Raw genomic sequence first — 27415 nt, 5'->3', positions numbered from 1 at the left:
CAATTGTATAAAGCACATCTGTACATTCTTTGCCCTCATCATTTTCAAAGCATTTGCTCTCCAATTAGGCCCTTTGCATCAAGTCCTCTTTTTTCCCTTCGCTCCCCGCACCCCCTCCCTCATGAGCCCTTGATAATTTATAAATTATTATTTTGTCATATCTTGCCCTATCCGGGATCTCCCTTCACCCCCTTTTCTGTTGTCCATCCCCCAGGGAGGAGGTCACATGTAGATCCTTGTAATCGGTTCCCCCTTTCCAAACCACTCACCCTCTACCCTCCCAGTATCGCCACTCACACCCTTGGTCCTGAAGGTATCATTCACCCTGGATTCCCTGTGCTTCCAGCTCCTACCTGCACCAGTGTACAACCTCTGCTCTATCCAGGCTTGCAAGGTAGAATTCGGATCCTGGTAGTGGGGGGCTGGTGGGGGGAGGAAGCATTTAGGAACTGGAGGAAAGCTGTATTCTTCATCGGTGCTATGTCGCACCCTGATTGATTCATCTCCTCCTCTAGATCCCTCTGTGAGGGGATCTCCAGTGGCCAATAAATGGACTTTGGGTCTCCACTCTGCACTTCCCCCTTCATTCACTATGGTAAGATTTTTTTTTTTTGATGATGCCTTATAGCTGATCCCTTTGACACCTCGTGATCGCACAGGCTGGTGCGCTTCTTCCATGTGGGCTTTGTTGCTTCTGAGCTAGATGGCCGCTTGTTCACCCAAAACTGATTTTAAAGGATCATTAAAAGCCAAAAATCAACCATAAAACTCAACAAAAGCATATGAGAAATTGAGCCAATTAATGAAGAAACCCAAGAATAATATTGCAGATGTTGTGAATTTAGTTTTAAAAGGCAATCAAGATAAAAACTATAAATGAATATTGATCAAAACTTTCATGTATTCATCCATTTCAATTCTCATATGGGAGAATATGGAATTACAAGGTCCGTTTGGATCCATGACACTAAATAGTGATTATGAATGGAAAATGCACTTAAAATGTTTGCAATAGTAAGACTGGAATGATAAAATGCTCATATTCCAATCCATAATGGATTCTCATTGATCAGAAAATACCTCATGAGAAATCAAACATCTTTACCCAAAGACACTCTAGCTCCAAATGGCAAAAGGTCCAAATTATTGGGATAATTCAGCTAAAATGTATGGGCAAATGTTCTATTTTAAAATAGCTTTATATTCTAGTACTCTTATTATATATTATCCTAAGAAAAGTCGGCAACTGAATATTTTTGGATAATTGAAATGATTCCACTCATGAAGAAACCAAAGCCCCTTCTAAAGACTAATACTTTGGGAAAACATTATGCTCGTTGAATGTGTTCAGAAAGAACCAAACGTATGACTCATAGCAACCCCGCAGGGCCACGTAGAACTGCCTCTGGGGTTTTCTGGGACTGCAGATCTTGCAGGGAGCATAAAGCCTCATCTTTTTCCCACAAAGTGAGCGGTTCATTTGAATTTCTGTTCTTGTGATTAGCAGCCCAAGTTTTAGTCCACTCTGCCTTGGCTCCTTGAGTTCATAACTCAACTCATTGCCATCTAGTCAATTCTGCCTTCCATTGGCCTTTATATCTAATGCACATGGAACTGTCTCTGTGGGTTTCTAAGACTGTCACTCTTTATGGGAGGAGAAAGCCTGGTCTCTCTCCCACACGAGTGGCTGGGAGTTTCAAACTGCTGACCCTTTGGTTAGCAGCCCAACACATAACACGCCACCAGGACCCCTGGCCCTTGTCTTCATAGAAGGTGGTAAAAATTAGTGAATGCTGACTTTCCTATTCCACAAATGCAGTCACTGCAGATTCCAGGAGTGGAAGGGCCACGAGGGACAGTTTGCCATAGCAGTTTGATCCTTGTTGCCCTGAAAGGCACCCACGCAGCACAACTGCCCTATCATTGGTCACAAAGGACTACTTCTCTAACACAAAATCGAATGCATGGCCCCCTCAGGTGTGTACAGATACCAACTACTCTCCTTAGTACTTGAAAATATGGTTGGGCCTATCCTTAGAAATAATTTGGCGTCCTTCTGCACAAAGACTATGAAAATAAATTGTAGATATTCCTCAGAGTTAATATTCATAACACGTGACCACAGTCATGGAATCCTTCTCTTCCATTATCTTCAAACACAGGTAAGATCATACGCAAAGTTTATAAGCCTTCTTCCTCCAAAGATAAACCAAAGAATATGACGTTTATCTTCATTTGACTTTTCTGCTTATGCCCATGTTCTCTTAGAATACTCTAATATGGACTATTGAGTCAGGGGCGCTGCTGGTGCTGTGGTTGTGCACTGGGCTGCGATATGTACGCTCAGCTGTTTGAAACCAGCAGCTGCACTGTGGGAGAAGAAAGACAGGGCTTTCTACTCCCGTCAACAGTTACAGTGTCACTGTGAGGGTGCATTGACTTGATGGCGGTGGGTTTGTATTTGAATATTGACTATATCTATATTGTTAAGCCAAGTTGAGTTTCAAAATTATACATATTTAAGTTCCTCCTGTTCTCTCAATTATATCTAATCTGTTTCAGGGCACAAACAGCACAAAAGTGTAAACACCATCTTGCTGTACAGTGACCTAGTGTTTGAATTGTCGGTGGTACTGATTGAAACTTTGTATATAAACCTGGAAAAAGCACTTCCTAAGATGGTCCTCATCACTGACTAAAGCCCATGCTGCGTTTGCATCACATCTGACATTAATGAAAACAACGTACTAATTTTCCAAACTCTGGCAGTATGATGAAGACAAAATATACAAAATCAGGCCTCTGCCCTGAGTCACTGGTGGTTCCAGGGAGGACCAGCTTCCTGCGTTGGACGCTTGACACCTAAATTAAAGGAAGAAAATCCTATAGCAATCAGGCTCCAGGTTCCCGGATTTCAAACCACAAGCTCTCAACTGACAAAGCAGAACATTACCGCCAACAACGTGTCCCCTACAAAGGATCGCTTTCCTCATAGCTGCATTCAAGTTCAAAGATCTGACAAAAGCCTGGCTTCATACCTTCAACTGCTACATTTTAAACGTCACATGCTATCTGTTAACTCCTTTGATGCCAATTGATCTTGGGCAGGGGGTTTTGGTTCCAACTTCAGATATGAACAAAGACTTACTCAAGAAAAAAGCATGTAGTTTCATCACCTGAGTTATTAACCTTGGTGTGCTCCATTTGACTCTTTCAAACCACAGTTTTGAAAATATAATTGTGTTCACATTTCTGTGCATATATGCCAGGCATCTAATGATATTTTTACCTAAATACAGTTTAAACAATTGTTTTAAACAGAGTTCTTCGTGTCACTAAGTTCTAGATTTGATACTTAGCTTTAATGAAGTTGAGCTGTGATGACCAAATTAGGAAAATATTCTGCTTACTCTTAAAACAAAAGAAAGTAAGATGATGTTAGAAATACAATTTATATGAAAACTTATTCAGAAAATGTGAAAATCTTGGTATGAACAGAAAGGAACGCTAGCAGCACCCCATTTTAGCCTGGAACAGTGAATGAACACTGCCCCTTCGCTACCCCGCCCCCCCCCCCCCACTGGCCTGTCCCCTCAATTCCCCCTTTGGTCTAGCTATTACAGCTACAAGAAATGCCCAATGAGCCAATCTCTAGTTATAGTAACAGGAATGGTGAATGTGACGCCATTAGGAAATACACAGGTATTCTCTCACAGAAGATATTATGAAAACCTACTATATATACTCGTGTAGAAGCCGAGTTTTTCAGCACAAAAATATGCTGAAAAACTGGGATGCAGCTTATACACGGGTCAGTGGTACCTCAGCGAGGTGTAACATCTCACGGGTGATTGCCGTTCCTCCGCCGTTCATTCAAAGCCCCACTGACACTGCAGGGCTTTGAATGTTTGTTTACTCACATCTAACCCATCAGAGCTGCCCTATGACGTGGACTGCTCCAATTCGCAGAAGCACCTGCAGTGATTCACTTACGCCGGCTGCTGAACTGGTAAGGATGTGTCTGTGGCTGTGCTCCGTCTTGCTCCTCTGGTCTCTGTGTTAATTCACTTCCTGCATTTCCCACTCTAGGTTTATACTCCAGTCAATCAGTTTTCTGGTTTCCCAGGTAATAATTAGGTACCTCAGCTTATACTCGAGTGGGCTTATAGTCGAATGTATACGGTAGTTTGAGTTGTGGTGTCAGCAAAGGGCTTGTGAGGTACTACACCACAGGTACCAGCTGAGCTGCTTTGCTGATCGAGTTAGGAATGAATTCATGGAGTGGGGAGCTGACAGTGAGTACAAGAAAGAAGGAAACATTCAGAAATTGGCTGTGGTGATTGCAGCGCTCTTAATATAGTCAAATAATTAAATTATATGAGGTTAATTATATGCCAATAAAACTGTTTTTTTAACAAAGGAGAGCACGCGAAATATAATCAGTTCTCACTTTCAATGTTCTCCCAATATAAAAATAATATGCAGTGTCTAAGCAATGTGGGGATAAGGAAGTGCAGATTTCTCTTCAATATTTCTAAAACTTATTTTTAATGTTTAAGCTTAGTATGGATATCTGCAATTAAAAATGCTAATAAAAATGGAACTAATGTTTTTGACTCCTTGTAGACCCTTCCGGTGCACAATATGTTTTTGCATACCCTAATCTGACATGGATTTGTATTATAACCACCACTGCATTTTCACTTGTATTTTAATGCACTACACGTAATTTTCATTCTATTGAGATGTAGTAACGTGAGCATAAGCTAGAAGTGTCTGAAAAACAAAAACTATAACATAATTGTAGCAAGGACAGACTTTGACTTAGAGTTTGTTATTGTATAAACAGGGGCAAGATAAAAAATGACACATTTTATTAAATGTAATATGTAAAATTAAAATGAAGGGACTTCTATTCAGAAAAAGGTACAAGATGGGTATTATTTAAAATGCTTTAGTACTCATTTTCAATAAAAAGAAATCTGGCATTATAAAAATACATAAAATAGTCATGGGATTTATACCATTAATTTACATAACATACTTCTTTTTGCTTAAAACAAAGTCATAAAATAGTTTAAAGTGATATTCTTATATGAAAGTCATTCCCTGTATAAAATCTTTATAGCATTTTTGGTACTCTTGGTTCATCTGTATAAATAAGGCAGTTTGTCCTCTTAAAATTCATAGTTCCACTTAAAAACATAGGATTCTCTTTCTTTTAAATACAAATCCACTTGAGGTAGTATGTGAAATGAGTTCTTTGGTCCTCCCGCTCAGTCTATGTGTCCAAGCCATAAGACTGAAAACCTGGAGTCCTGTAGTTTTCTAAGGTCTTTTTATAGGAACATGTGTGATTGTCTTCCAGAAAATCTGTCCTTTCAAATTTCCCATCATCCTCGGCTTCGGAGTCCAAGTCTGGGGACTCGTGAGCCTTCGCGAGAAAGGCTATTGGCTGACAGTTTGATGGCTGCCCACAGCCTGAAAAGGCATCCAGGTGAGGTCTCCTCAGAGGTTTTCCAAATGTACCTGAAAGAAAGAAGCCCTTTGAGTGCATGGATCCTGTGCTAAGACATAATCCAACAAGACCTATTTCAGAGGAGGCAGCATGTTATACATTGCTATAAACCTCAAATACGCATCTTACACACGTTCAATTATTGTATAACAATGTAAATGTTTAAAAAGCGGTCATGTTGATTCAGACTCATAGCAAGCCCATATGTTTGAGAGTAGAGCTGTACCCCATCCTTTTCAGTGGCTGATTTCTTGGAGGGAGATGTCCAGGCCTTTCTGCTGCGCTGTCTACGGGGACGTTCCAACTGCCAGCCTTGTGGTCAGCAGCCCCGTGTTGTTTGTATTACCATCCAGGACCTCCCCCATTACAATAAAAACCAAACTCACTGCCCTTATCCAACTGTCCCTCGGAGTTTCTGAGGCTGTAACGACAGGAGTCGAAGTCTCGACTTTCTCTTATCAATTACAATCCTAAGTTTGTATATATGGATACAATGCTTACAGAAGGAGGCTGACGGTGTTTGGATCCTCCTAATTGAAGGAGTCCTGGAGAGACTGTAAGTCCTTGGCTGCTAACCACAAGGTTAGTGGTTTAATCCTACCAGCCACTCAGAGGGAGAAAGATGAGGCTGTCTGCTCCTGTTAAGACCAACAGTCTTGGGAACCCGCAAAGCATCGCTATGATGGAATCAACAGCATGGCATTGGGTTTGTTTTTCTCCCCTTTCTGTCGTTTCAATAAATGAGCTCTCATGACCTCTCATGACCGGTATTAACTATTGAGCAAAGAATAGTCCAAGTTCTCCTAACTCCTTGCTCTAATACTTGAGAGCTCATAATTCTCCACAAAGGGCATGTGACTAGTGAATGTATGTCAATAGACCAGTATATTGAATAAAGAACATTTCTTTAGTCCTGATCTCATCTTTTCTACATTAACATTTGCAAAATATTATTCAATCGACTCTTATCCTTGCGTCTCTCATGCCCAAATTACAAAGGGACTTCAAAAATGTTCAAGGAAAATTGAATGAAAAGATAAGAACGTTTTCCGAGGAGTTTTTGAACCCCCTTTGTATTTCATTTTCAGAAAGGAATGATGGGGGGACTGAGGGAACATCTGGCTTCTGTGAGAGGTGACAGGAGAAAGGGAGAGTGCTGAGAGCTGAACCCCATGACAAAGGTCATTCTTGCTACTCAGGGTAGATAAAATGGCAAGTGTTTTGTTACGTATGGACACACACACACACACACAGCAATGTAAACGATACTGCCCTCATACCACATGTCATTACCTAAAAGTGGGGAACTATTTTGAGATTCTGCTTTTCCTTTTAAGCAATCTGTGGTTCGTGTCCCACCCCATTCAGTGAGATGATGGCCTCAGTTCTCCAACTCAATGCGCGACACCAAAGGGCCCCACTCCAATCTCGCTGCCAGCCAGTTTCGAACAGCAGCTCAGGCTTCCAGGCTCGTGTCCCACTGCCAACCGTGGTCCAGCTTGTCTGACTAGCCGTTGTTGCTAGGTAGGATGCTGTTTTCCACCCTTCTGCTGTGGGTGCAGTTATAAGCCACCAGACACACCAAACCACAGTCATGCCGCGTACACAACTCCACCCGAAAGGCCGTTGTGGTCCAAAACCACTTTTTCCACATGGCTGTCAAGCTGAGCTCTTAAGTCATCCCCAAAGACCTGCTCTAGACTACACCACACACAGTGTCCCTCAGACAGCTCCTAAAGCTGCCCCCGTTAGGGATTAAATACAGCATCACGTCAAATCAATCCCACCTCTGCCTTTGCTTTCAGAAACAGTTAAGTCAACTAATAGGAGGTTGTGATTACAATGTCGGAATGAAAAATAACCCTTCCCAGAGCTTGGCATTAACAGCCCTTGTTGCTTCCCAAGATGAAACCTTTGCGTGTGGATGGGGCCGTGGTAAAAGTTAACTAATGATTTAATGAACTTACCCATGAAAGAGGGACTGGTTGCCACTGACGCTGCTTCGGGTGTTGTACTAAAATCTAAGGAGGACTTGTTGAGAGAGCCAGTTTTCATGCCGGGCCTCTCGCTTTGCGAGTACACCAGCGTCCTGGCATGGGCAGGCAGCCCCACCGCAGTGAGGCTGTGCTCAAAGGTTTCCTCCGCTGGCTGACCACAGGGGGCACATTCCTTCTTCTTTGGGCAGCTGGGCTCATAGTAGTCCATTAGAGCTGTTCTCGGGTCTGGAGGGCAGCCTTTGGAATTTGGGGGGGGGGGCATAAGAGAAAGAGTTAGCACTTTCGGCAAGGCCCCCTAGGAGCCACAGCCTCACTCACTCCAGGGAGAACATCACAGACCTGCATGATAGGCTTCAAAGGGGTCTGAGCCATACATGCTCCCCTTCAAGTACACGGGTCCCGAGGAGCCCAGAAAGGGGCACAGAAACGGATCCGTGGCAGCTTCCAGGTCGGCTTCGCTGCTGTCATCAATGTGGCAGGTCCCTTTAAGAGAACATAATCTTAGTCAGGGAGCCATGCGTGTTCGATACTGTTCAGCATTCTCTCCACCACCGTGTATTTGGAGATGAGAGCTGTCGCTCAGTCATCATCGAGAAGACACGTGTGCAGAGACTTGTTGCTTTTGCGCAAGCGCACAGACGGGATGGCGATGGCTATGGACTTGAGTGTCCATTGGAGCCTGGTGGGTGGAATCAGAGGGTCTCGGAAGAGCGAGCCTGTGGCCACCGCCTTGAAGAGCCAGTGGGGCGAGGGGCTCCTCTGACACGTGGGGCGGCCAAGCGATGAAATCAACTTGACAACAAACAACGGATCAGTATGGTTTGGTTCTGAGCCTACGGAGTCCCTGGGTAGTGCAAAACGTTAAGTGCTTAGCGACCTAACCAAATGCGAATGTTAAGGCCTAACCAAAAGGCTGCCACGGCCGCAACTCATTCCGAGATGACAAAGAAGCAAGGCCGGAGGATCTGCTTCAGCCATGAGCGGAGCAGCTCAACGCAGCACATGCAAATGCCCTGAGTTGTAATCAACTCAACAACAAGTGGCGATGGCGGTGGATGGATTCCTAACTGCATAAGCTGGTGACATCTTATAGGAAGAGCACGTGACTAGCAATTGTGCTGGGTACGTCGGTCTTGTTCGCCAGTTCCATCTGGCCTTTAGGAGGGACTGATCTGTTATGAATCCTGCAGCCAAAACAAACGAGATTTGAACCAAAACAAGGTACCCTCAACACTGCCTCTTTTTCTTTCTGAAGGTCACAAGAAATCAGCCCTGGGAGGGCCTCTTCATAGCAAGCTCAGTAATGTGCCTTAATCAGAGAAATCATTCCGCACTGGCATTTGAGCCAAACATCACAGATAGAGCCTGCTAGACAGTTGTCCAGCCCTTGCTGGTAAACATGGTCAACATGCTGGGCTAGTAACTTAAAGGCTTACTGTTCAAGTCCACCCGGAGGCACATTGGAAGCAAGGACTGGTAACTGACTTTTGAACATCCATTGAAGTCACACTGGAACACAGTCTACTCTGACGCATCAGGGCTGACGGGCCTGGGGGATGCACCAATCACTGGTGTTTTGGTGGAGAGAGCAGATGAAAGACAGGTGATATAAGTAGAGTTCAAAGTGCCACGATGGGCCACCTGTCTGCAAAACAGAAACCAGAAGCAGGGCTGGTGGGCTCAGAGAGAAGCAAACCTGCCATGTGTGGCTCAGCTCTGTGGAGCTCACAGCCAAGGGCGTTGCTTTGAGGGAACCCTTCTCTGACCCTGGCATCCAGGCACCTGGGCACTGTCATGGTCTGATTCTCCGGTGGAGTCCTTTGCCATGCCTAGTTCGTAAACCCCGCGAGTTGAGCAAGCTTTGGTCTCTGCCCTGCAAGCAGATGAGTCTATCCGGGGCACTGATTTTTATTTTTAGCACTTTTCTGCTGACACTGTATCCTCCACTACTGCCTTGCCACGCACTCTGTAATAATGTGCTTGTCTCCGCACTGAGTAAATGACATCACAGAGAACCAATCTGCTCCCCGCTTAACTATGGAGCCCACCATAGAGAAGTTGTTTGATGTATGCTTGTGGGAAAATAGGGTAAAATATTTTAAAACAACCCAAATCATTTCCACTTGTTTGAGTTCTTAATATATGCCACTCAGTGTGTAGCAGATGTTCACACTGTCGTTTCATTTCCAACAGGCCAAGAGGCTGAGCACTAACTATCCCCAACGCAAAAATAACAAACTCACTGCCAACTAGTCGACGCCGACACGCAGAGACCCTATAGGGCAGAGTGGAGATGTCCCTGCGCTTCCGAGACGGTGACTCTTTACGGAGTAGAAAGCCCAGTATGCTTCCTGAGGAACAGGTGCTGGTGGTTTTGAACTGCTGGCCTGGAGGTAGCAGCTCAACTGGTAACCATTACTCTACCAGGCCTTCTGTAAGTATGCCCAGTTGACACAGAAACTGAAGCTTGTAAAGGTTAAGCAACTTGCTTACAGCTACACTGGGAGCAAGTGAGCGAAGAGGATCTTGAGTGGAGCCATGCCCACACATTATGCTGCCTTCAGCGTCACTACTCTTTAAATCAGAGTTCTTCCCGCAGCAGCCAGCGCTAGACTTCTCAGAGAAAATCATTCAAAATCATGTGACTCTGAAGACCATGTGTGAAACCAGGTAGCATTTAGTCAAGAAAAACCAAAACAAAAAGAAACCCCCAAGAAGGTAAAGAAATTGTTATACTGCGTGGAAAAATGAAAACTTAACTGAGGTGCTGTCAGGAAGAGATTTGTCTAGTGTTTAAGAGAAGAGTAGACAGCAACTCAGTCTCAGCTTCAGGGCTAATGAATAACCCTTATGAAAGGTAAGGTTATCCTGAGCCTCCTATCGATTTCAAAACAACTCAAGGCCAACGTGACTTTAAGCACTTACCGTTGCTGTCATGTGGTGCTAAGAAATATCCGCCTCCGGAAGTAGTGACAAACTGGTGGTGGCTTCCACTTTCTGAAGAGACATACCCATCCTGTCTGTCAGCTAACGTCCCCTGAGACGACAAATAACTGGGGATATCCGCTGGCAAGTTCGTCTCATCTGCAATCAAAGAACAGCACTTTAGTCACCAAGAACGCCTGGAATTGCCCCCAGAGGTGTCTCTGAGGAACTAAGTCTTCTGGCTCCTTTCTGCAGAAACCAAGTGGGCAGATGTGCTGGAGCCGAACCATCTTTGCCGGGTGCTGTTCAGATCAAAGGAATTGGGGCTGTGCCCCTCTGGAGCGTGAGTGCGAGCTGATCCCATCTTTATGTCCCGTTAGATGCCCCTCTCAAATTTCAGAGATGAACAGCTGTTTCAAAGGTTTAGCAATTGTCACGGTGGGGTGGGTAGCTAAGCAAGGAGCCCCACACGAGGGACGTGCCCACTGCATAGCAACCCACAGCAAGCCCGTGCTTGGCCGCACACTAGCCGCTGGGTGGTTTGAACCCACCCCTTCGAACCCACAGTAGAAAGATCTGGTGATGTGCTTCCATAAAGATTAGCGGCGAGGCCATCGCCCCGGCCAGTTCTGCTGTCCCGTGGCATGCAACAGCACAGAACACCATCCGTGCAGCTCGTGAATTCAGCGTGGTTCTGCCATTGAAAACAAACCAAACCCACTGCTACGGCGCTCATGCCCACACAGAGCTTCCCTGGAGACCAGGGCAGGGCTGCCCGTGCGTGTCCACGACTGCAAGCCTTCACAGGAGTAGAAAGCCCCGTCGTCCACAGTGCCTGCCCAATACAGGGCAGCTTTCCAAAGCTCTTGGAAAAGTCCCATTATCTTTTAATCCCTCTTTTCCACAATCTCTGTGAAGCCCCTTTGTACTATTCATAAGTATGTGTTTGCACATATTCATCAAATCTGAAACCCTTCCATGAACTATTAGAGTCCTCCCAGATGTGCCAGATGCACACACGTCTATGTACACATGCACACATGTATATTTACACAAAGAAAAAGCTACTGCCGAGAATGACCCTCATGGGCAGAGGCAGTTGGGACGCCATCATCACCTGTGAAGGAGAGTACTTCACTGTGATTGGGACAATACGGCACCGCTGAGAGGCTACTCCGATGAGGTATTCGTCTGTACAGACTGAGTTTCTTTGGGGCTAGGGGGGCTATTTTTAGCCAACGAGGTTTAAGCCACTTGAAACAAATGAGTCATCCTTCAGACACCCACTCAGACGCAGCGAGCGCACTCATTCTAGAAGCCAAGGGCTGCGGGGGCGGCAGCACGCGTGAGGGCTGCGCCTGCGCCAAGCGTCCGTTTACACACCTGTGTTGGTGATGCTGCAATCTTCGTTCCTCCGCCTTGTGTGGTAAATGATGACCACCCACACGAGGGACGTGCCCACCACACAGCACACCACCGCTATGATCACGACGCCCACGGTGGCCCAGCCGTCATCGTCCAGCGAGGGGGCGGTCATCTGCGGGGAGTCGCAGGTGGGCGTGGGGATCACACTGAGGCGCACGTTGCCTCGCTCCGTGCCCAGGGTGTTTGACATTTCGCAGGTGTACTTCCCGGCGTCGCCCACGTCCGAATCCACTATGATCAGCAGCTGGTTGCCGGCAGCGAAAAAGTGCCTGTCAGTCAGCACCAAGGGGCTGTCATCCTTGGTCCAGTTGAGCCTCGGGGGAGGACTGCCTCCAGCGATGCACTGTAGGACCGCTGTTTCGCCCTTGGTGACCGTGCGGTCCAACAGGGGCCGCAGAAACGACGGTGTTTCTGAAATGACATTTTGATAACGTTGCGTTAAAAACAAAAACAAAAACAGTTGTCCTCCTTCACGGGAGTGGTTTAGTAGCGTCAGTGGCGTGTAACGTGTTGTGGACACATTTGCTTTTGATTCCCTAAAGGAAGGTCCCTGGGTAGCACCCATGGTTTGTGCTCAACTCCCCGCCGAAGGTTGGCAGTTTGACACCACCCAGAGGTGCCGCCACCAAGGTGCGGCGCAGTTGCGAGTTCTCACATGTGAAGTCACTCCGTTGGGGGCTGCCTGCGTAGCCAACAGTTTAACTGAAATTAAGCTGCCACACAGTAGCGCCCTTGTGCTCAAATGGGACCCTACAGTACCGATTCTTCCACAACTTACCCAGCCTGTTTCTTTAAGAGTCTAAACACATAAAATGTGAACTTTCAGTGCTCTGTCCTCTTTTTCTCCACAGCGCCAGTCAAGGATATAGACTATGTTTTAATGCCGCCCCCTCTACTCCTCTGGCCAAAGTTGGGACACTGGCAGTGGAGGGCGTAGGCAAAGCAGAAGTCTTACTTAAGCATTTAAAAAAAAAGAAAATATACACAAGTAATTTCACGTACAAGTTAATGTTGATGGATATGCTTACGTGTGCGTGTGTGTATTTGAACTGAAACTTTCCAGAACCGGATGCCCAAGACTACATAAAACTCTGAAAATAATTCACTAATTATTTGATGACTGAATAGATTACTTTAACTCTCTCAAAGGAACATGCACGAGAAACCTAATTCTCAGTTTTTCAAGCCTATTTTAGGATAATACTTTAAAAACACGGTCATTCTGACTTGCGGGGCGGTGGGGCGGAGGTCCCTAGGTGGCTTGGGATCAGCTACAGACACAAAGGTGGATGGATGCTCACGCGCCCCTAGTGGTGGCATGGAAGAAGGGTCTGATGATCCACCGTGGTACAGATGCCCCTGGAGGAAACCTTTCCTCTGGGCAGTTCTACATGCTTGCGGTTGCTAGGGGGAAGAACCAGCCTGACTGCAGAGTCTGGGGAGTTTTATTGATTTATATGGTAGAGCAAGAGTAGATCCTTTGCCATTTGTTTATATGGTTGTATTAATACATGAGCCTTACAGTGCTCACCTAGTTTTGCAGTTGTGCGGTGGAGCGAGGGGGAGAAGGATGATCCTGCACAAAGGGGAAGCATCGGAATGGAGGAAGTCTTTTTTCCTCTCCCGTCGTCCCCTCAGCATGGCGCGAGCAGATTCCTCCCCCCTCGCCCCCAGCCCCCACAATTATGAGAGGCCACCTGCTCTGTCCAGGAAAGCCAGCATCTTCATCGCCCACTCTGTGGCTAACGGCGCACGTGGGGAAGAGAGCGCCTTTCAGATGGGTGGACCCCCCCAGGCAGGATCTGCAAAGATGCACTCACCTAGGACAGTCAGGGTTGCGTTTGCAGAAATACTTCCGGCATTGTTTTGAGCTGTGCAGCTATAGACACCGATGTCCTCGATTTTCACGTCCACGATAAAGAAGACGTCATCCTCCGGCATGACGTGCATGCGCCTCTCCCTCGCAGCAGGGAAGTCCGTGCCCCCGTCCTTCTGCCAGGCTATCTGAGGGGCCGGGTGTCCGCCCGCGGCACACTCCAGGCGTGCCATGGCGCCAGCGCGGATGGTGAGGTCCATGGGTGTCTTGGTGAACGAAGGAAGCACTGGCGTCAGAAAAAAAACCGGAGGTGTTAGTGCCGTGGAGTTTTAGAAATTCAGTCACCTTTCAAACATTACACCACTCCAGTGGTGCTGGCGAGGTCGGGGTTGCTTCCAGTTTAAGTACAAAAAAATCAGGGAGTCTTGTTCAAAGTTAGAGGTAACTGACTCAGCCACATCAGGGTGAAGCAACGCTGTCTGAATCTCAGACTGGCTGTCTTTCTGCAGTTTCCACACCGTCACGACTTCCTTCACTACTAACTGGGAGCTACAGCACGTTGCTCACTTCATGAAATTTTGTTGAAAAGGTCTTTCCCATGCAAAATGTTGGGTACGTGTTTGACCCTGTACTTTTTCACTCAAAATCGTACCAGGGTCGTGAAGTCATGTGTTGGATGAACACGTGCATGAATTACATCCGAAATCGGCTATGATGGCGAAGGGCCAAATGTGAATGTGCAGGCATCCACAGGGTTACAAAGCGGGCCCATGCCTAACTGTATCTCCAAGAATGAAAACCTTGTCAGTTAATCGCCACTTGGATACACGTTAGGCCTGATCTGGTTCTCAACATTTTCTGTATTTTTGGTTTGTTTGTCCCTACTGGGGTTTATCTCAGATGTGTTTTTTGTCACTGTTACCCTCTGGATTTGTCATATGTTTTTCAGTGAATGAACGCCAGGATTGATGGACCTATAGGGACAGCAAGTAGAATAAGGGTTTCTGGGGGTACAGAGGGGCCGGTGCTGGGGGTGGAAAAGGGAACTGATGTCAAGGAGTTCAAAAAGGAAAAGAATCATTTGAAAGTGATTGCGGGAGCAACTGTACAATACTGCTTGATGTGAATGAACTATGACATCTGTAGTGCTTCCCCAGAAAATGGTGTTTTAAAAAAATCTTAAAATGAAAAAAACATTATAGCTAAGTTGGAACAGGTGCATGCATTCTTACTTAGCCATACTTAGCCAAGTAAAGGCTCGAGCCTTTTCCAGATTTTAGAAGCTGCATGAGCTGCAAGTGAAGGTGAATGCAGAGAAGACTTGTTGCCAGTGGCTGTTTCAGAGTGTGGGCAAGTTTACATAGCACTAAATGGGGAAAGAGGAATATTCCATCAGTTGGCTGTACCAGGTAGCTGCCTGTGCCGTTAATATTCTTTTATAAAACCTGTACACCTGGCACACAAAGCCAATGGCTTTTCTTAACACTTGTTGCTAAGGAGCCATCAAGTCAATTCTGCCTCACAGAGACTATCAGACTGAGAGGAGCTCCGCACAAGGTTTTCCCAGGCTGTCGTCTCAAGGGGAACACACTGCTAGGTCTTATCTCCTGCACGGCAGCTGGAAGCTTCAAATACAAGCCTTCTGGTCGGCAGGTGAGCACTTTTCCCATTGTGCCAGGAGGACTCATTTTATTAACACTAAACCAAAAAACCACACCCATCGCCACGGGACCCCTGAGTGGATTCTGACTCCTAGAAACCCTGTGTGACAGGACAGAAGTGCTCCTTATGGATTCGGGTACCGTACATCTTTAGGGAGGCCGCCAACCTCATCTTTCTCCCTTGAAGTAGCTGGTAGGTTTGAACCACCAATCCTGCATGTGCCAGCCCTGTGCTTAACCCAATGCACCACCATGCCTCCTTCATCAATACTAGATGGCCTTTAATGAAGACGGCCTGGTGGCACTGGGGGGAGCACTACCCATAAGATCGGTGATTCAAACCCACCAGTCGTTCGGGGGGAGAGAGATGAGGCTGTCTGCTCCCACAGAGGTGAAGTCTTGGAAACCCTGTCTAGAGCCCGAGCGAGTAGGAATTGACTCTATGGTTTGGGGAAGCTCACTGCACTTCGTGAGCATTTACTACATTCTAAGCACTCTTCAAAACCCTTTAAACCAGTGGTTCCCAACCTTCCTAATGCCGCGACCCTTTCATACAGTTCCTCATGTTGTGATGACCCCCCAATTGTAAAATTATTTTCATGCTATTTCATACCTGTAACTTTGCTACTATTATGAATTGGCCAACCCCTGTGACAGGGTCGTTCGACCCCCACGGGGACCGTGACTCACAGGTCGAGCACTGTTGCTTTAGACAGATCATTTTACTTAGGGCTCAGGATGCCCCAACAAAGGTAAGTATGATCTCAATGGAAAGATATCAAACCAGAGGCCCAGAGAAGGTAAGCTCCTTATTGGGTTCACACAGCTAGACACGAGAACGCCAGGGTTCACACCCCAGCCTCTGGACTAGAAGTAGTGGGCTTGCAAAGGATACTTTGCCACCTCCTGCTTCAGACTTGTACGTCCACACTCCCGAAGCGCAGTGGCCAGTTCATCCCTGTGCTGAACACCTTGCTTTGCGCTTAATATAAGCTTACTTAAGACACTAACAGCCAAGCGTCTCAACTGTGCACAATGGGAGGTGCAGAGAGGACAAGCCTGGCACTAGGGTGACATTAGCTGAGAGGAGAGGGGTTAGGCAAGGGCACCAAGCGCTCTCGCTCTAAAAACCCATCTTGCAATGCAAAACGAGAAGCCGGAGACGTACTGTTGACAGTCAGCTTGGCCTTAACAGAGTAGGATGAACCGAAGTGATTGGAGATGACACACTGGTATTTCCCTTCACTGGTGAACTCCACATTGCGTAGCCGAAGGACGGTGGTGTACTCCATCACCTCGCCGCCTTGGGCCCGGAGGTGGGCGTAGTTCTCCATTTCGGCGTCGCGCAGCAGCTCATTGTCTTTCTTCCAAGCGAAAGTCATTGGGGAGTCGCTGCTGCTGGCCGCCGAGCAGATAAAACTCAAATTGGAACCTTTTATCGCCGACTGTGTTTCTGGCTGAACCGTGATCTGGGGCTTTGGAAAATCATCTGTTTGGAATGGAGAGGAGGAAACAAGACAGCGTTAGGGTCTTAAGTCCACAGACTGCTCAAACGTGGGGACTGTAAACAGGCGGTGGCTGGTGTTACCCTCTGTGGACTGTACAGGTGGGCTAGCGGTGCCAGTCCTGGCAAGACGCCACAGAAGGTGCTGGGCAGGTGATCCAAATCTTTTTTTTTCTTCCATTTTTGAGAGTTTGCATTTGCGTCTTTTTTTCTTTTTCTTACTGACCTTTTCTTTCTTTCTTTCTTTTTTAAAGTACTTTATTGGGAGCTCATACAGCTCTTATCACAATCCATACATACATCAATTGTGTAAAGCACATTTGTACATTCGTTACCCTCATCATTCTAAAAACATTTGCTGTCCACGTAAGCCCCTGGCATGAGCTCCTCGTTTTCCCCCTCCCTCCCCGCTGCCCCCTCCCTCATGAACCCTTGATAATTTATAAATTATTATTTTGTCATATCTTACACTGTCCAACCTCTCCCTTCACCCACTTTTCTGTTGGACATCTCCCAGGGAGGAGGTCATATGTTGATCCCTGTAATCGGCTCCCCCTCTCTACCCCACCCTCCCTTCATCCTCCCGTATCGCCACTCTCACCACTGGTCCTGAAGGGGCGATCCAAGTCTTTTAAGCAGAGACCGTGACCTACAATTACTCGTGCCTGAGTGGAGAACTGCTCCTCGGAATGATAGGAAGCCGAGGGTTTAGTCCAGACCCCTTGACTTTTATAGTGGGAGAAAGAGGAGGCTTTCTCGTCCGTCAACAGGCTTCGAAACCCAAAGGCCCCTTCTGCCTTCCCCTATAGGGCGGCTGTGAGCAGGAATCACCTTGAAGGCGGCAAGTGTGCCTTTATAAACACAGGAAGAAATTCCTGGAGGATTCTAGGCTGCTGGGTCATCGTTGAATGTTACCTTCGGGCTCTGCAATTTCTACCATGATCTCTACAAATAAGCCCAAATGGTTGCTGTCACATTAATTCTGACTCAAGGGGTCTCATCCCATGTTGTATCTGAGCAAAACTGCTCTGTAAGGTTTTCAGTGGTTGGCTTTTTAGAAGTAGCTCGCCAAGCCTTTCTTCCGAGGCACCTCACAGGAAACCTGGACCATCAACTTTTCGGCTGGCAGTTTCAAGCATTCACTGTTTGCACCAAGAACTCCCTCACGGGGAAGGAAGGTCAAAACTGTGACCCACAAGAGAACCTATATTAGAGAACAGTCCTTTGAGCAGGTGAAACAAAGCAACAGAAAAACCTGTAGCAGAAGGAAAGGCCTCTCTAAGGCTACAAGCCAGGGGCTCAGGCTGGCGTTTGTCGCCGATCCATCAGACGGCTTCGCTACACCTTCCGAGCACCATTATAATTAGACTTGGGCATCAATTTCAGTCCAAGCAGTTATTTCTGGTGCTGTTATTTTTCAACAGCAAAAAAATACCCTTTGAACTGGAGTTTGTTAGAGGTGGTCTAAACCCAGAAAGAAACATCCATCTAGACCCACCAAAGTAGCTTCTGTGTGTGCGGAAACTCATGGTGAGAGTCTGGGGGGGGGCAGGGTTGTTGGACGGGAAGATGCTCTGATAGGTGGAAGGCTGCTAATTTTCAACGCCAGCTTGAATGTTCTAATCAAGAGAGTCCTTCCCACATGGAATTATTCCCAAATTCTCATCTGGTGAATCAATGTTCTGATTCAGCAGCGAGAGAGTCACAACTCTCTGGCTGCTGCATGTCCATCTCCGAGTAACAGAGAATCCCTATACTGCGACTACAGGATTGTGAAACAAGGGAAACCAGAGGAGAAATTGCGCAGGCCCATCAAGATGAACGCCAACAACGCATTCTGAGTCCAAAAGCTACATCAGAAGGTTCATTTCCAGAAACTACTGGCTCCACTGAACGCTGAAACTTAGCAAAATGTATTTTTCTTTTGAACAGGACCAAGCAAAACAATCCCAGGCAAAGCAGTTCTAGCTAAAAAAAAAAAAATTAAGGCCAATGGAAGACAAAGACCGTGTGTTATCTTAAACATGTTTAAATTTAAGTAACTTTGATTTCCTGTTTTAGATACACATTTATATTACAAAGGCCTTCATGGCAGGTCACAGCAAACGGCAGTGGATTAGGGAGCGGAGCGGAGTAGAGGGGTCTGAAGCTGCACTTGGAAGATGAACATTTGTTTCACAATCCAGATTCCCTACTAATTATATAAACTTTGGGTACACCGATCTCCAATGCTGAGATTCACAGATGTTAAACAATGTACCTGAATGTTATTTATAATTAATCCTGAACCTCTGTTACTTGGAATGTGTTAGTCACTGATAGTTACATTTCTACCAGCCCATAAATACTAGCTAATAATTTCCCCTTTCCGCTCCCAAGAATAGCATCTGCCCAGGGTTGCCTGCAGCCCACATGTGAGTCTCCCAACCCCCCCGAGTGGGTTAGGGGAAGGGATAGATTCCATTGGGCAGATGCAGAGACTGAGAGGCAGGAGACGGAAGTCAGCAGAGAGGCCATGTGGCAGACAGAGTGCTTTGAAGACCCTCTGGGACAGTCCTATAAGGTTGGCATGAGTTGGATTCGACTCAAGGCAATGGGGCTTCTGGGGTTTGGGTCTTGTTTGGATAAAGGATGGGAGGACTGTCCTTAGATGCTCCAAATATCTAATTTCATTTTCTCTTCACCAAGCCACCTGGGCAGTGGACAAAGAGGAAGGCCTTTAACAAGAAGGTCTGACATCGTGGACAGAATAAAGGGCTCGAACTTAGGAACCCACTGTGAGGATGGCACAGGATCGGGCAGTGTTTCCCTCTGTTGTGAGCAGGGTCTGGGTGAGTCAGGGCCACGCAGTGGCACCTAACAAAGCACCCGATGAGGGAGCGCAGGTGAAGGAATATTGGAACACGTTCCGATCTGTACAACTGAAATAATCCGTAAATTGTGGACCCATGCTGATTTACCTCAGCAGAAATAAAAGGTTCATGAAGAGAATGCCGGCTGTTTATGACCATACTTTGGAGAGTGGGGGTGGGGGAGGATGAGTAAACAATGGGGCAATGTTATACTCACCACACACAAAGCCATCTGGGCTAACAGCAAAAATACTTCTTCCTTTCAGCAACTGAGGATGGGCACAACTGGCATTTACAAAGCTCTGAAAGTTGTTTTCCGCCACCCACTGTGGGAGCCATTTTAGTTGGCAATCACACAAAAGACTGGATGTATTTAAATGCCTGAGGAGAGTAATTACATTCAATTGGTTGTGTATGAATTGCAGATTTCTATAAGTAAACTAAACGCAAGAACACATTAACAAAGCCCTGGGTTTAGAAACCAAACACACACACATCCCACGTAATTAATATTCTAGAGTTCCTCTTATGAGGGGGCCCAGGCTGCAATGGTCAAGGGTTCCACCGCGACCCCAAAGGTGGAGAGTTTGGCACGGCAGCCATTTCTCTAAGACAAAAGACAGGGGAGTCCATTGCGGAAAGATTACAGCCCAGGAAACCTTACGGGACAGCTCCATGCTGACACGCGGGCTCGTTAAGAGTGGCAGGCTACTCAACAGCAGGGCAGTCCACCTCAGAATGCAAGAACAATGCCAACGATGGCATTATTCTACTTGGCAAAAACACTCTCGGATCCATGGAAACTCACGGCACCCCAGTGTCGCCAGAACCGTTCAAAGGCTGACATTTGCTTTTCCTTCCCAAGCTCCCCTGGGTGCAGCCGAACCTCCAGTCTTCTGGTTCGCAGTGAAGCACGTGGGCCATTTGTACCAAGGCAGTGACATACACTGCGTGCATGGAAGTGAGGGAGGACAAACAGTGCGCCCCGTTTGTTTCCCGGTAGAAACATGAAGTGCTAACATGGGAAGGCCCCCCTGTGACCGCGCGGCTCCTCAGCTCTAATGTAGCACCCGAGCAGGAACAGGAAAGCTTACAATTGCTGGAGTTTCGTCATCTGCGAAAAGGCGTTCCCTTGTAACGACATGATCGCGTTGTCGCTCAGGTCCCTGCAAAACCACCAAATCCAATACGTACGTCAGGAGATGTGGCCACGGCGTGCCTTGAAGCAGAGTTCAGGTCCACCTGACACAGCCCATTTACCAAACCAGGCATCCATGCACTGAAGGCCCGGCCTTCGCAACCGTCGAGGGTCCCATTGCAAAGGTTGGCCTGAAGAGCATTTGGGGCAGGCTCTCTTTTGGTGAGAGAGAGTGAGTACGAGCAAGTTATTGGGCTCACGGGGGGTAGGGGGTGGGGGGGTGTCAAAGCTCCTCTGCTAGGCTCCTCTATCCTATTTTCCATCATTCAAATTGGTACACATTGGGAACTTTTAAATACACAAATGAAATTCCTCAAAATTCTTTACAGAATACTTTTTAATCACATGGATTATTGAGTAATTGACAATATGATTCCTCCCAGACACCGAAAGGAAGGTGGTAGATGCAAATGACCTTGCTGAGCCCGGAGGGGCACATGGTGTGGGAACCCCATTATTCTTCATCCCCAATTCGATGCTCTTCCTAGCTGGGTTCGGCCCCCACTCCTCATTGCTCTCAGTGCAGTAAGACATTCAGAAAAGGTGTCCTTGTGAAAAACAGCCAACAAAACCCCACTTGAGATGGTCCATTTCTAAAACCAGAGACCCTCCTGGGCTTTTCCATCAGCACTTGAGATAAAGTGCCCTCCACTTTGACCACTCCTCGGAGGACTGCTCAGAATGGCCAAACGGGATCCTGATCGAAACAAATGGCAAGAACAGAAGGGACTAAAATTACCCGGACACGGGGAGGGGGCAGGCTGGGCCAGTTCCTGGAACGTCAGAGCATTGAAGCTGAGGTTCAATATTCCACCGACCTACTCACTGTTTCCTTTCTCCCGGAAATGGACGGGGCCAGATGGCAAACCCTTTTGGCTGGCTTTCCCTGGAGAATAATTCATTTGGAGAAGTAGAGCAATACGAGGGCATCTTCTCCAGTCCTGTTTTGCAGCTTGAGTCTATTGACAGTCTGTCTCAATCTAATGGGTAGTCAGCAGGAGACAGCAAAGTGGGGCTTAGAGATAACAGCCAAGTCTCCGCTCGCAATTCACAGCCCACCTGATGGCTGATCCAATGTGTGTTTCCAATGGCTACCTCTGTTGGACTTCAAATTAACACACTAGATTAAGGATACGATCAGATGAATCGAGGTGATTTTAAAATGTGACTATAAAGCTATCTTAATACTCAGAGCAGACAGAGACTCCATTATTTTGGCGTTTTTACTGCCTAGTTGTAGGGCATACCCAGGATTCTGAGCAGCCAATTCCTTCAAAGAGACACCACTACATGGTGCTCAAGTAGCCTGGGACTCCTTCCCAAGGCTCACTAGCTTTGATCCCCTACTGGCTGAAAGTTAGCGAGTCCCTAAATGCCATTCAAGAATGTGTGCATGGTTTACTGTGGCCGAGGACAGTGATCTGCTCTTAGGAGAGACGGTGATGCAGGACACCAATAAAGTAGGCAGGCCCTGAAGGCCGGGGTCCTGCTTCTACCGGCTGTCTTTTGTCCAACAGAACCAATGAACCTTCAGAATCTCTCATTTTTCAGTTGAAAATAAGGGACATAATAGTTATTAAATCGGTTTCTTGTGAGGCTTAAATGAGTAGGTAGACACACGTGCACACACACACATACACAGGGGCTTCAAGAGTTTATAGAAAAACAAAAGGTAAAGGAAACACACATACGCACCAGGGAACCTGGTGATACTGTGGGCTAGGCACCGAGCTACTAACTAACTGCAAGATCCAAGGTTTGAACCGACCAGCCGCTTCTCAAGAGAAAGATGAGGCTGCTTTTGTCCATACAATTTAAAGTCTCAGAAACCCCAAAGAACAGTTCTGCCCTGTTCAATTTGTGGTTAGGTCAGTCAGGATTGACTCGATCAAGTGAGTGTGATGTTTTTTCTTTTCTCTAAGTGGCAGATGCTTGTTACAATGAGGGTACAAAATAAATGTTAGGGCTTTTTGAGTACTATTGTTTTTGGGGTACTTTTGTGTTTTTCATTAAATACATCATTACTGCAGGGAAAACAGCTAAACTAAGCCCAAGAAGGGATCTGTAACAATGTCCATAAATGCAAAGGGCAGCATACTTATACAACGGTCTATGCACTCTGTAGACAGACAGACAGATGGGCAGGTGGGTGGATGGACAGGGAGATCTGTACGTGTACTCTAGGAGTGAAAGGTCGCCGTCAACATTACGTCCCACTTTGTCTTATCTTTCATGAGGCACAGATAGCTATCTGAAACTATTTTTAAGGCAACTAAACACTCGCTACTTACAGGTGTTCCAATGCATCCAGACCAGTGAAGGCTTTCCTGGTGATAGACCTAATCCGGTTTCCCTGGAGTATTCTGGGGAAAAAAAATCATGTTATAACACTAAAAACCATTTGGGGGGTGGCTTTCATGAAAATAACCACTTTATAAATCACTGGCAAACAATTCTATTTTCCTCAATTAAACTACACAGCCTTTGAAACTGTGGGCAGGCCAGCTCTTTGAGTAATGGGGCTCATTCACCATGGTGTTTAAAGCAGGCAGCCCCTGACGATTCAATGACAGTAGTAATTGGACAGAGTCCTTTTGGGGAGAGGTAGGGACTTTTTTACAAATAAGTGGTCTCAGAATTACCATTCATACAGCTGTTATTAGCAGAACATTTCCTCTTTGTGCTCCCTTCCCCAAACCACACACACAACTCACTGCCATCGAGTCACCGAGTCAGTGTGCACTCCTGCCAAACCAAGGGGACACAGTGGAAATGGCCCTGTGGGTTTTTCCAAGACTGTAACTCGTTCCACGAGCAGAAAGCCTCATCTTTCTCCCTTGAAGCGGCAGGTGGTTTTAAACACACCTCAATACATTTGGCTCCCTCTCAGGCCACCTTGTGACTAGGTGCGGGGATGTCTGATTGTGAGTTACTTGGAACCTGGGCAGGATTACTGGTAGACACTGTATCTTCCTGTCCAGCAATCCCTCTGAGGAGAAACTGAGGTGGAGGGCAGCAAAATGCTGGCGTTTGGTGAGTGCATTTTCATACAATGATAACACTCCAAACTCTACGCACTCAAAATAACTTTAAACGTAGGGTCTAGGTGTTAAAATACGCTACACAAATGGAAGTGCTGAATAAACAGCTTTTACCCGCAGAAGAAAAGGCCATTGATCTGCTTCGGGTGTCGCAGCTCACATTTTGGGAAATGCCAATGGGTAGCATTCCGGTGCTCTACCTCCAAACCATGGGAAATGCCAATTGGGACAAGTGACTTTAGCCCATGCACTTTTTTTTTTTAAGGTAAAAAAAAGAGTCGAGTTCTGCGACAAAGCCTACTCACAGCTGCCTGAGTTTGCCAAGGCCAGAGAAAGCTCCGTTCATGTCCTCGATGGTCCAGGAAACTTCATTGTTCTTTAGATCTCTAGTTGAGGAAAGAAGAAATGGTGCTGAAACCAGTCCCACATATCGCTATAGACATGAGTACTGAACCTGACCACCAGAATCGTAGCAGCACTGTTGAGGCAGTATATGCCGTGTCATAAATTCCTCGTCATGGCCCCCATCGTCTCCACCCCTTGCAAAACCATGGGGCGCTTCTTTTCTTCCCCTTCTTCCTAATAGGCGCTGCCCTGCTCTCCCAGAACAGTTTTAGTTCTGGCCCCAAATCAGGACGGTTGACCTGGCTTGGACCCTAATACTTCTCTATCAAGATGACTACATTCTGAAAAGCTTGAACAGGCTGAAAAATACAATAAACCGTAAAACCACGATTCCAAGCACGCACGAGGGCACTTGCCAAAGTATGCAGCGTGTCTTTCAAGTACGTAACGCTTCAAACAGCAGGTGGAGCCAGCGCTCCTGACTGACAGTGCACAATCCAACAGGCCCGTGCCCAATACGGACTCAGCGTTGGAGAGATTTCACAAAGCGTCAATGCATTCCGCCCTCTCTTCTTTCTCTCAGGGCAGAGACCTGGACGGAACCGGCATTGTAAGCAGGCATCTTCATCCTTTGCGGGGCCTTGTCTATCCCTTCCCTCGGGCAAATATTTAATCTGCATTCTAGAAAGAAAAATGAGGGAATCTAAAACCGTTCCCCACTTCAGCAGTTGCTAACTTCCTGGATACCCCCAGAGCCCGAGAGGGTACGCTGTAATTACCTCAACAACCTGACCACTGTCCTGTTTAATCCTTTTAAGAATCACACGTGGGCAAAAGGACCGATTTCAATCAACCTGATCTGGGGAAAATTAAGACGCGCCTTCTGAGGCTGTGCGCGTTGCCTTCTCCACAAAGGCACTGGGCTTGGCGAACAGTGAGCCCCTTTTAGGAGCCAATTACATTCATGTACAGAGAGCAAAGTGTGTAACTTACAGCGTCTTTAAACTGGAAAGTCCCCGGAAGGCACAATCAGCAATGTAGCTGACTTTGTTGTTCCCAATGTGCAGGGTGTTTAGTAAGCTCAGGCCAAGGAAGCTGGAATCGTCCAACCTCGATAAGTGATTGAAAGTCAGGTCCCTGCAAAGAAAGCAAAACCATACTGTAGTCGTGGTTTTTTTCAACCCCACACAATGGGTTGCTTTCTGAAAAAAAAAAAAAAAAAGCAAAACCAGGCCCCACCAAGGGGTTCCAAAAGGTGGGTGGGAAACGTCCATGCTCGCCCTTCCATTCCATTTCTCCACGAACGTTCTCGAGCCCCTCAGCTAAGAAATGCACTGATCCTTATTTTAAAACTCTGCCTGCTCAACAATGCCCTGGTCCATGCTATCGTGAATACGAGTCCTGGAAACAAAACACAGCCTTTCCTTATTTGAAAGCAGCCATCACTGGCTGTGGCCAGGGTCTTGCGGGACCGGAACGGCACACGGTTGGCTTCAACTTATTGCAACGAAAACGTGGCTAAGTTGCATGTGGAAAAAAATAATTTTTTTTAACAAAGAAAAAGCTGTCACCTTGGAAACTCTGTTGTGAAAATTTCACAGCTCAGTGGTAAGAGGCTCATGCTCTGGCATGATCGCGGAGCTCTCAGACCCGAGCAGAAGAAAAGACAACTCACAGCTCACTGAGTTTCTGGCAGAACTCCCAGGCATCGGGGCTGATCCTGGTGATGGCATTTTGGCTGAGATGAAGTTCCTGCAGCGTCAGCAAGCCATAAAGCCAGCCTTTGGTAATTTCTGTTAGGTTGTTATGGTCCAGCTGCCTATGTTGAGGACAGACACCAAGAGCAGGATCAAAAGTTTATTATCTCGTCTCTTCAAAAGGGAACTTATTATTACAACCTATTACACATGCCTATTGTTTCTAGACTTTGGGCTTTTATGCTACAAGGACATTGGCCAAGAAATGCCATGCGCTTATAAATCCTCAATCACCACTGCCTGGCACAAACTCCGATATTACATTAGAAATAGGATTATAAACGGTAAGAGTTACTGACTGTGCACTGAGCGTTCTAGACAAAGTGGGAGGGGAGTGGGCTAACCCACACTTACAGGATTTCCATGTGGCTTAGGCCCCAAAAAGCGCCATCCATAAGCTTTGTCACTCCATTTCTTTGCAGTTTCAACGACTTCAGAGCACCAAGCCCCTGGAACGTGAGCCCGTCGACATTTTTTATCTTGTTTCGGTTCAGCTCACTGCATTGGATGTGACGGTTAAACAACACGTGATGAAGGCAAATTCTGAAGGCAGCAAGACAACGTGCCACTGCTCCCATACGCCAAACAAACCCCCAAATAAAGCCCCTGCCACGGAGTCAATTCTAATTTACTGTGACCTCAAATAGGGTTTCTCAGACTACAAATCTTTACAGAAGTGCACAGTCTCATCATTCTCCCACAGAGAGGCAGGTGGGTTTGAACCAGTGAACTTCTGGTGGGCAGCTTACTGCTTATCCCACAATGACACCAGTGAAATGATCTAGATCTAAAACCAAAACCAAACTCGCTACCATGGAGTCAATTACGACCCATAGTCAGTCACCTCACAGGACAGAGTAGAACTGCCCCTTTGGGGTTTCTAAGACTTCAGTTCTTTACTAAAGTAGACCATCTCCTATTTCTCCTTTGGATCAGCCGGTGGGTTCAAACCACTGACCTTGTGGTTGGCAGCTCACTGTGTCACCCACACCACCACCAGAGCTCCTACTGAATTGCACAGAATGGCTTCTATCTATAAACAGCTTTATTAAAAAACGTCTTAAACTTATACATTGTGGCTTTCCTTCTGAGCGATGAGCTTTATTTTTGCGACATTGGCACTCCATTGCTGCGTCATCTCTAATCTAATGCCCAGTCACCATAGAAATAAACTGAAAAACACTTGTTTTTAAATGATCCAGAATGGGCTCATTGAATTCTACATGAAAACAAGAATCCCTTCAGGGAGCAGGGCTGCCAGCTTATCCTGCTCAATCTGCTTCCAAAAGTTGGCCTTTTATCTCCCATGATTCTCTTTATGTTTAGTGCTTTTTCTTTAAGGAAAAACCTTAACGTGTCGACCTTCGTTACACACT

General features: G+C 46.6%; 1 protein-coding gene across 1 annotated transcript in view; it reads right to left on the bottom strand.

Moving 5' to 3' along the window:
- Positions 1-4897: 4897 nt before the first annotated feature.
- The window catches only part of LRIG3 (leucine rich repeats and immunoglobulin like domains 3), a 60840-nt gene continuing 38322 nt past the window's right edge, over positions 4898-27415 (bottom strand). The window contains exons 6-19 of the mRNA XM_075551359.1: positions 26394-26537; positions 25958-26101; positions 25276-25419; positions 24243-24323; positions 23188-23259; positions 20793-20864; positions 19916-20079; positions 16511-16831; positions 13686-13967; positions 11824-12276; positions 10441-10599; positions 7855-7998; positions 7486-7752; positions 4898-5529 (exon numbers count right to left, since the gene is read on the bottom strand). Of these exons, the coding sequence (XP_075407474.1) occupies positions 5282-5529; positions 7486-7752; positions 7855-7998; positions 10441-10599; positions 11824-12276; positions 13686-13967; positions 16511-16831; positions 19916-20079; positions 20793-20864; positions 23188-23259; positions 24243-24323; positions 25276-25419; positions 25958-26101; positions 26394-26537 (2695 nt within the window). The 3' untranslated portion in view covers positions 4898-5281. The remainder of the gene's footprint in view (positions 5530-7485; positions 7753-7854; positions 7999-10440; positions 10600-11823; positions 12277-13685; positions 13968-16510; positions 16832-19915; positions 20080-20792; positions 20865-23187; positions 23260-24242; positions 24324-25275; positions 25420-25957; positions 26102-26393; positions 26538-27415) is intronic.

The sequence above is a fragment of the Tenrec ecaudatus genome, chromosome 6 (assembly GCF_050624435.1).
Source record: "Tenrec ecaudatus isolate mTenEca1 chromosome 6, mTenEca1.hap1, whole genome shotgun sequence".
Lineage (NCBI taxonomy): Eukaryota > Metazoa > Chordata > Mammalia > Afrosoricida > Tenrecidae > Tenrec > Tenrec ecaudatus.
The sequence above is the reverse complement of the archived record's forward strand: the minus strand, read 5'-3'. Positions and strand labels throughout refer to the sequence as shown.